This window comes from Centroberyx affinis, unplaced genomic scaffold (genome assembly GCF_046629955.1).
Source record: "Centroberyx affinis isolate AG114_WGS23_722 - 3 ecotype Tasmania unplaced genomic scaffold, CSIRO-AGI_Caff_v1 ptg003510l_1, whole genome shotgun sequence".
NCBI classification, from domain to species: domain Eukaryota; kingdom Metazoa; phylum Chordata; class Actinopteri; order Beryciformes; family Berycidae; genus Centroberyx; species Centroberyx affinis.
In genome coordinates, this window is record NW_027281459.1 from 24,671 (window position 1) to 35,000 (window position 10,330).

At 43.5% G+C, this 10,330-nt stretch overlaps 1 protein-coding gene across 1 annotated transcript in view; it reads right to left on the reverse strand.

Annotated features, from left to right (window-relative positions):
- Nucleotides 1-10,330, reverse strand: part of LOC139661324 (receptor-type tyrosine-protein phosphatase F-like) — a 120,022-nt gene that overhangs the window by 10,417 nt on the left and 99,275 nt on the right. Inside the window, exons 26-30 of the mRNA XM_071539765.1 lie at nucleotides 8,384-8,507; nucleotides 7,795-7,970; nucleotides 3,702-3,821; nucleotides 2,685-2,839; nucleotides 283-568 (exon numbers count right to left, since the gene is read on the reverse strand). Coding sequence (XP_071395866.1) covers nucleotides 283-568; nucleotides 2,685-2,839; nucleotides 3,702-3,821; nucleotides 7,795-7,970; nucleotides 8,384-8,507 — 861 coding nt within the window. The remainder of the gene's footprint in view (nucleotides 1-282; nucleotides 569-2,684; nucleotides 2,840-3,701; nucleotides 3,822-7,794; nucleotides 7,971-8,383; nucleotides 8,508-10,330) is intronic.

The following is a 10,330-nucleotide window of genomic DNA, read 5'->3' on the forward strand; positions in this document are numbered from 1 at the left end:
CTATTGACAGAAGGTGTGCGTGTGCGTGCGTTTGCGAGTCACCTTGAACACCAGCTGTGTGTATGTTTGAGTGTCAGTCACTCTTGCTGTGTGTGTGTGTTCACGTGTTTGTGTGTATCTGTTCTGGTCTGGTTGTACCGAACCATGTGTGCCCGTACTTACTACGCTACTACTAGCTGTTGATATGTCCCAGCACCAATGTCACAGAAACAAATTCCTGAACATTTATTTATTTGGCGAATTAAGCCAATCTGACATGCAACGGTGCGTCACGTTACACACCTTGAACTCCAGCTCCATGGCGGTGACTGTCTCGCCGGGCGGGGGCTGGGTGAGTTTCTGGATGTGGGCGTACAGGTTGCGGGCGGGAACCTCGGTGTTGCCGCAGGTGGCGGCCTCCAGCAGGGCTTCGTGGATGAAGATGTACTGGTCCTCCGTCTGGACCATGTAGTTCCTCTGGGCGCGCATGCACGTCACGTGGCCGTAGATGTCCACGGACTTCTCGTGCTTCATGCGCTCCAGCATGGCCTCGATGACGATCAAGCAGCCTGTCCTGCCCACGCCCGCACTGGGGGAGAGCGGAGAGGAGAGAGGAGAGAGAGGGACAGAGAGGAAGGGTGAATATTATAAGATAACTTAAGATAAAAGTACAAGATTATACTTTATTGTCCACTAGCTAAAAAAAAATACACATTTCTTCCGTCCATACAGGTTTTAAAGTTCATAAACCAACCACCCACCTCCTCCCCAGAAATATTCATTCACATCTCATTACATTACACAGTTCCAGCTCAGAATTCCATATCCTAAGCGCCAATACACAATTTCCGAGTAGGACAGTTAGATTTGACTAGGGAGGAATGGGTGTGATTAATCTTAAAGTAGATTAAATGGGGGTTTATCTGTAACTGGTGTATTTTAGATAGTTCATTGTCCGGCTGGACTGTATTAAATGCAGATGAGAAATCAATGAAAAGCACCCGCACACACGCTTTGGGCCCAGCTAACTAGTCATTCACAATTCTCTCCAGTAGTGTCATCGGGACTGATGTAAGAGCAACTGGGCGAAAATCACCTATTTAGAACAGGTTTTTTTTTTTTTTTAGGTATTAGGGTAATATGAGAAATTTTCCATGATTCGGGAACAGTGTGTGTCCGATGATTGTTGGCAAATAGGCTGCCATACAGGCACCAGCTCCTTGCTGTAATGTTTCAGAAGAAAAGGGTAAAATGGTTCATGTTGTTGGGGACAGGAGATTACATGCATTTAGATGTTGGAAAGCACAAGCTACCTGGCTTACTATGGTCTCTACCCACTCTACTCTCTCCAAGGTGATGGACTCCAGCACTTTATTACATTTTTTTTTGTGAACAGGGTATTGAGTTTGTTAGAAAAATACATCTCACTGTCAGCCACAATAGATTTGGTTGCCTTAAAAGCATCCTGCAGGTGTTGTTATTGCAACTGCTTCGACCTCCTCAATTTCCCCTTCAGCTCCTTTCCTGTCCTGTGCATTTATCCAGTATCAATTATCTTGAATACCAATTTCCTCAAGGTCATAGTTTCCTTGATATCTTTAGTTATGTAGGACTTGTTTGGATGCACCTTCACTGTTTTTGTGGGTATTAGTGATTGCACACAGTAATTAATATAATCTGTGGTCACCATACGCACATTGTCCAGGGCACACTGTGCATTGAAGACATGCCTTTAGCACTTCTTTGCTGACCTTTTGTTCATGTTTTGAGCTCTTAAGCTTAGTTCTATATGTAGGAATACAAATACATTGTGGTCTGAATTTGATATGGGTGGTTGACACCTAGATGTATAGGTCTCTTTCAAGTTCACATAACACTTGTCCAATATAATACGCCTGTGTTTGACAGTTCATGTATTGCTGAAAACCGGGCATCGTACTTTCCAGGTTGCACTGGTTTAAATCCCCTAGCAAGGCAGCTGGGGCATCAGGGAGTTTGTGCACACACTCTGCATTTGTGACTGTGACCTGAGAGACTGGGTGGAGCGTACACAACATACACAATGCTGCAGCCAAATTCCCGAGGGAGATAAAAGGTCTTAACCCCAAACACAGGATTTCAGCATCTTTGTTGCATGCGGTGTCCTGGATGGTGTATTGGTGACACCGCTGATCTTTGATGTAAAAATAAATGCCGCCTCCCCTATTCTTTCCCGAGTTCCTATTCCTCTCCGCCCGCACAAGAGAGAAGGCATCTGCAGTATATCATACAATAAGTAGGCCTATCACTAAAGAAATGTGATGGCGAGAAAGTCAGCAACGCCAAAGATATGCAATTAGCGTTCATAAAATAATACCAGTACTGATACAAATTCTGATACTGATAATGACACTAATACCAATTATTTACATGAATAAATACTAACACATTTTGTTCATAAAAAGCTTTTCAGGGTGCTCAAAGGCACTTTTAAGTAAACATCAAAAAAAGAACACAAAAAAAGAACAAAACATAATATCGGCAATTATAGAGCAGTGTCTATAAAACAGACAAACAAGCAGCTCATTTCCTGATAATTTATTTTGTTAAAATTTGTAGGAAACACTGTTTAAACCCTTTATCCAAACCTGTCCCCTGAACCAAAAACAAGTAGTCACAGGTAGTTATTTCTCGCCTGTATGCATCCAGACCGAACCCCTACCCACCTGCAGTGGACCACCATGGGCCCGGCGTCTGGAGGGTTGCAGGCCTTGACCCGTCTGAGAAAGGCCAGGATGGGGGTGGGGTACTCCGGCACCCCGTGGTCCGGCCAGGCCATGAACTGGAACTGGCGCACCTCTCTCTTCTCACTGGAGCCATTCTGTGGGGGAGTGGGAGAAGTCAATACAGAGAAAAGATGTAAACATGAGCACAAAAGGATACACTGACATTGTGAACGGTAATTGGCAATTTTTTTTTTTAACAAGAATCTTGTCACGCTGGGAAAAAATGTTTTGACAGGTGAAGGACATCCTTCCAAACATTGTATATCCATTTTGGAAAAGAAAAATGCAGCTGAAATTGCTCTGTCAATATTTGAAAAGCATGGGTGATTCAATTCTCAAAAATGTATTGTTTTTTATAGTAACATAATCTGCTTTCCTTTCATGCCAATGAGCATTTTGTAAGAGTATGAGTCAGTGTTTTGGAATGGCAGATATCTAATTTGAAATTTAACTGTATTTGCCCAACAGTTTCCGTAAAATGCCTTTCTAGCATTATTACCATTCCTGATTAAAACGAAGCAACTGCTGCAGCTGGAGGCTCGCTTTCAGTGAGGAATCCTAATAATAATACTTAAAAGAAATAACAAGTTATACAAAAAATTTTAGGGAAGCTGTCTTAACAATATTTCCCTCCACAGTGAATATTTTGGGAAAGGATGAATAAAGGAAAAAAAAAAAACATTGGTCTCAACATCAAAGCTCCACTAAAATACATGAATCAAAATGACCTGAAAAAATAAAATCCTTCACTGACTCCTGGAGAAAAACAGACAAAGCTTAAATGTTAAAAAGCAGCACATTTCAGCTGTAATAGCCTTGATCAGGATTAAGAAAAAGAACAATCTACACTTTAAAATGTGACCGTTCAATAACACCAACTGGAATAACCTGCCAAGAACCAAATCCTTCATGACCATGCCTTGCTATAAGGTTAACTGCAAATGAAACAGGCCGTACCTTGTAGAGGGCGAAGGTGCGGACGCTGTATGTGGCGAGTTCCACAGTGTCCAGCATGGTGACCTGGATCATCCCATAGGTCTCTGTTCCTCGCGCCGGCCAATACTGGTCACACTTCACCTGGCAGAGCGAGAGAGAGGGCACACGGTCAGGAACGGACTGCCGCTAACATCCACCACAAAGATAGTAAGTGGCTTGCAGAATCAAACTGATTAAAAAGAGGATAGGCTTAGCGAGTTCAGACCATCGACAGTGTGTCCATTGTCTAATTACAAGCGGATTGGAAGCAGACCAGTACTTAGAATCAGCTCCAGCACCAGCAGTGCTATGTATCCCCTCAAAATACCCCATTTGAGCACCAGTGAAACAAGTCTAGTGCGGGTGTATGAGTGCGCCCGCTCGAGGCAGGCTTCAAACAGAAATTAAAAAGCCCACTTTGTTTCACCAGCCTATGATTATTTTCAATTAGCTAATTGTCGGGTGGATCGCAACCCTTTGTTATGTTCGCTTTTAGCACATTTGTGATGACTGGGCGCTGCGATGTGGAGGGAGATGTGTCTAAAAGCCCGTGGCCTGTTGTGACGGGACAGCAGGTCCGGCCACCTGGCTCCATATGTCCACAGGACAAACTTGACTGTGGACGAGGCTGGGGCTAAAGCTCCTCCATCCCCTGGCATGGAGCCTTATCGCCTCACTCTGTGGTCTCTATGTAGATGGCAGGGTGGCCTAGCGGTTAGAAAGAGACTGTCGTGTAACCAAAACATCACCCGTCACCCATGCTTATCTCATGATACGATTCGATACGCGATATGGGGTTCACGATTTGGTACGACGATTCGATGTAATAAATGAAAGTTCAATGACAAAAAAGTATGACTGTGCAGAATTGTGTTTGTAAAAATGTCATTACAAAGTGCAAATAATATAATTTGGATGGAGAGCTTGTGAAACTGTGATGGGCAAGCCGGCTCATTTGTGATTACTACAGGAGAATAACATGTAGCTAATACTGCGATTCATTTTTCTGCCCCACGGTAAGTATTGCCACATTTTTGTATTGCGATACATTGAATTTCGATATATTGTTCCATCCCTAGTTCCTACCAATTTGAGCATCATGTGTCCCATGGTCATGAGCAAGACACTAAACCCATGCTCAGTCATTTTAAGGTGCTCTGGATAAGAGCTTCACCTAAATGCTTAAAATGTAAAATGTGTGTAAAACTCTGTGGTTAAATTCGTGATTTCAGAGAAGTACTAGAACTCCGCTGAACTCCCATCTTCGATACAGAGATCGGACAAGTGGAGACGTACTCCTAATGTCACAATTGGTGGGACTTGAAACCTACCGCTATTGATTTGGAATACATGAGGGGAAGGGAGGTGGCGCAGGTAAGCTAATCATATTGATACTGCAGCACTGAGCTGACATTTGGAAGCACCTTAGCTGTCTCACCGGGCCGGTACAAATCGACAAAACAAAATGCGGTAAAATTCACCCCCTCACATTTCACCTCGCTTCGTGACAGCTCACATTCTTAGGCAGAGGCAGGAGCCTACAGGAGAAACTCAGCTGAGTGATGGGGAACCGCTCGCAGTACAAACATATGGATTAGAAGTCACCACTGTAATGAATATCGCCGTGCTGTTTGAGGTTGAGGTTGGGTGGCATATTCTATCTCTCAAACACACACACACACACACACACTGCAGGTTTCACTATCATCTGCTTCTGCTTTGAAACTTGGCTCTCACATGTCATCACCTGGCCTTTTGCAGAGGGCACAGACCTCTTATCTGGACACACACACACACACACACACACACACACAGACAACTGAGTCTCATTTACAAGTCCTCCATCTCTTATCTGACCTTTCAAGGTTTTATCAACTTGTAATGGCAGTAGTGGAGGAAGCTGAAATTTGCCTGGTGCAGGGAACTCATAGTATTTTTTGTCCTGCTGCCGCTCAGTTTGGCATACGACAGCAGCCTGGCTGGCTGGTGGGAGGCTGACTGACTCACCATGCGCGTGTGTGTGCGTGTGTGTGTGTGTGTGTGTGTGTGTGTGTGTGTGTGTGTGTGTGTGTGTGTGAGAGAGAGAGAGAGAGAGAGAGAGAGAGAGAGAGAGGAGAGAGAGAGAGAGAGAGAGAGAGAGAGAGAGAGGGTGTGTATGCATGTAAAGGGGGTAGACAAAACAACAGAAATACCTTGAAATATATGAATATCATGTATCTAATAACGAGTAGGGCCATTGTTTTGTGGTGTTTTGTAATTATCCTGTTCAGCGTGCGTGTCGAGCGTCCGTCGTCAACTTGCGACCCTCTTTGCCGATACAGCTTGTCCCTGTGTTTGACATATGTTGTCCTAATTTTCAAGACTGTTCCCCCTGTCACGTTGCATCATTCTGCATCATTTTTGTGACTGATGCCGCGGCAGTTCTGGCACCAACTACTGGAACACTGTTAGCTGCCTCACGCTGCTTTAAAAGCGGCAATTGTCAGACCTCTTTTAAAGCCGACACACACTGCTAATTGGCATTTAAAGTCCCTTTTCATGCGGCGTTTCCATTATTTTGTCCACCCCCGTGTTTGTTTGTGTGTGTGTGTGTGTGTGTGTGTGTGTGTGTGGCGCTGTGACTCAGTTACATATGATCAAAGCAGAAGCGCCATGGGATCTGTGACAGAGTACTGTCTCTGAGACACGCTGATATATGGAGAGGAATTTGAAAGCGAGCCATGTATAGTCTAGCTGAGTTCAACTGAGTGGGTAATAAAAATCAGCCTATCCGACATTTCCATATAGCAGGCATCCTCAAGGGACAAATGAAGACTTCTGCTCCAAAAAGACAAAAAAAAATGACACCTACTCTTCTTTTTTGAAAATGATTGATAGCATGGATAGCTCAAAATTAAAACAAACGACTCTACTTTTTAAAGGATTGGTAGGCAATTTAAATCCTTAGCTGACAAAACGATCGCTCTTTTCCACACTCTCTATACTTTATAGATATTGAATGATAAACTGAACTTCAGGTAATGATTTTTTCCAGTGTTTGGAAATGAAGTCTTCATTTCTAAACTGTGTTCAATCAATTCACAAACCTTGGTACTTGCTGTCCTGAGTCTGGGGGGCCAACTTTCATTAGAGCAACGTATGCACACACTAATAAACCATCACAATATTGGCTTCAAATTGATTTCATAAGCAGTACTTTGTGAAGGTAATTAAATAGACCCATCCCTACTTCGAAATCTCAAGTTCCCTGTGTGCTCCTTTTTCCTTTTATAGCATGAATTTATTTTTAGGCAGGCAAGGCTGTTGTTGGGTGAAATCCTCTTAACTCCAATTTTGGAGTTTTTTTTACCATGGTGCCGCGGTCTTCAGCAGCCAAATTCAGCGAGTGCAATGAGAGACGAGACGCTACACTCCTCTTTACGTGGGCGCTATGAAATCTCATCATGGAGTTGCAAAAAATAGTTTTGTACAAATCCAGTTTCTCACTCTTTGAGCAGTATCTAATTAATAAATGAAGTAAAAGTTGTACTATTGTGAAAATTTAACTCAACTATAAATCCTCACATTTTGGCTGCAATTCAATCTGAATCTCCCTTAATCCTCTTCACATGCAAATGAGTTGAGTTGATATCCCACAACAGAGAAAACATATTTCTGGTTTCTTCATCTATTAGTTTGCATGGACGTTAACACTTCCTAATAACAATCACTAATTGTATTATATGTTTTTCTATTTTATGTATCTATGTTCTGTGTCCTGGTTATTAAATAAAAACAAACAAAACAATCACTAATATATGGTGATGTAATTATTCACCATTTATTATTATTTTTGAATGGCTAAGTAACAATTAATTGACAGTAGTTAAGTTTCTACATTGTTCACTAATTAATAGTAAATTATATAATGTACATAATCTTATTACTGAGTAGTGACACACAATAGATCAGTAAATAATTTATATGTTGTGTTACAGCTGTTAAGGAATTAAATAAAATATTTTTTGATTGCCTTAGTTAACAACGTGTGATGTAATCTTTTATAATAAATCACATTGAGTGTGTCTCTCCTTACCCGTGACTTCTCCTCCAGTCTGGTCATCATGACTATAGTGCTGGATCTCTGCTCCCACACCATCCTCCAGAAGTCGCTCAGCGTCTCCGGCAGCGGGCCCTGCGTGGCGATGTAGGCATTCTGCTTCCTGTAGCCGTCGATGTAGTTGGCGTTGATGTAGTCGCTACCGGGAACTGCTGAAATAAAGAGAGCAAGCTGGGACGTAACTCATATGTTACATGGTATTTATATTTAATCTCATATTGTGCCAAAGATCAGAATCAGAGTAATTTTTTATCACCGAGTGCAATAAATGTACAAAATGTTTTCTTGGTGACACCGAGGCAGAGGGAGACATATTGACAGTTTCAAGGTGCGCACTGACACACATGGTGCAAGGACTTTACATGCAGTGAAACATATGATGGACAGTACTTATCACTCTGCATATAGATGTTCAACATTCTACAGTATATCCAAATAAAAAGGACATGTGGGCTTTGTGGTTTAAATAGGAGATTTCTAAAGCAGCAGCTGTAGCCGTACAACATGTCCTTGGTGCATCTAAAGGAGGCCTCGGTGCTATCTGAGCGGTCACATGGACTCGTACCATCGACGGAGGTGAGCACCACTCTGGAGTGGTCGTAGGCGATGACGTTTGCATAGCGATTCTTTGGCTTGTTGACTTCCATGTTGGAGTTCTCCCAGGTGAACTGCTGGCCCGGATCAACGGACTGTGAGGGAACGACAGGAGAAAGAAGAGGAGAGAGAGAGCGAGAAGAAAGGAAGAAAAAGAGAAACAGACAGAGCAGAGCAATTAAGGGAGAGAGAGAGTGAGAAAGGGAGACACAAATGGGAAGGGAGGGAGAGAAAATAACATAAAACAGAGGAACAAAAGGAGTCTCTGGAGTGTCACGGGGGTAAAATAGACCCAGACACATTGATGAGAATGTTCGTTTCAACTGGGAGTTGAATAAAGGCTCCGTTGAAGCCCGCAGGCAACAAGAAACACTCATCCCCTCCCTTATGGGCGGCCATATTGAATTACCTAGTTCTGAGCAGTCGCACGCATGACTAGCTGCGGTAACCATTATTGCTCTCGTTCTCCGTCTCTCTTTTTCTCATCGTCTATTTCTGTCTCTTTTCCCATCTTTTATTTCTGTTTCACCCTCTCCCTCCCTGGCTCTCTCTCCATTCCTAGAGTTATCACCTTTTCACTATCCTTCTTGCGTCATGCGTCTCTCTGGCTAAGACGACATTAGGCTGGATCCATATTGATCTGGGGAGATATGTGGCGGCCTCCCATCCCTTGGCTCAATAATGTCACACAGTCTCTTGTTATTCGGCATCGATCCCCCCAGGCTCATGCCGGAACCATGTCCATCAATTCCCCAAACCTTTCGCCTTGCAAAGCCTGCCGGAGCGAGAGCTACACCTTGGATATTCCTTCACTTACTTGACTTGGCTGTAGCCCTAATTGAATTATTAGGGAGTATTTTACGTCAAAACTGGACAGGTCGAATAAAGCAATTGCTTATTTTTGGAGGGGGGTTAGGGGAATGAGCCATGAAGTTATGGGTGAAATAGCATTTGAAAATAATTAGCACTTGTGTTCACTGCATACGAGGTAGGTGGGGTTTATCACATTAGGACAATTCAGGTTAAGCTGTAAATCACAGGTACAGCAAATTGACTTTTAATTACTTTCCTGTGACTGCATTTACTTTCAGGCTCTCACTGTATTGTCCTATACAGTAAACTGGCACCTAGGTAGGCACAAACATGCCATAAAATGTACAGTGCTTTTAGACTGCTTTTAGGTCTGGTATCCAATTATATGCTATTTGTTTTAGTACCATACATGAGACATGTGGAGTGTTCAGACACAAGAAACCCTCAACAGTAAACAAAGAAGGGCTCCAATAAAGCTCCAAATTGCTCGATAGTAGGAGTCATTTGGGTATGGGCCTATTGCTGCTGATGAGCTCAACACTGCCAATTTGTCTGCCAGCGCCCGCCAGTTTGAAAAGGAACATTTCATTTGCAGTCAAAACATGTCACTCCCATCTGAGAGCTCAGCGAAGACAGCGGGCATTGCTAGACTGATGACAACTGGCAAACAAGTTAGGTAGAGAAGGTGGAAACAACTGAGAAGAAAACGCCTATGCTATTCTAGCTGACACACTGGAAACGCGTTCGAATGAGCATAATGATAGTGCTACGAGGACTGCGGTGTGATATCGCTTCCTGCGATAAAAAGACGGTCTGAGTGAGCTGCAGCATGCCTGATTGACAAACACTGCTCATTACCCAGAGTGCTCTGCTCGGTGTGATGCGGGCTGGCGTTGGCGGGAAAGGGAATTTTCAGGCCGTCCCAAACATCAGGGAGAGGAAGTGGAGAGGCCTCTCTAAACTCTGAGCCTTCGGGTAGGGCACAACGGGAGCAGCCGGCGAACGTGACTGTGACAAAGCGCCCTGAGCTTTGCCACGCTGCCTTGGCTGGCAGAGACGGACGGCCATCTGTCTGGCCAAGGAGGGGGTCTTCCCTAGCTGGGAA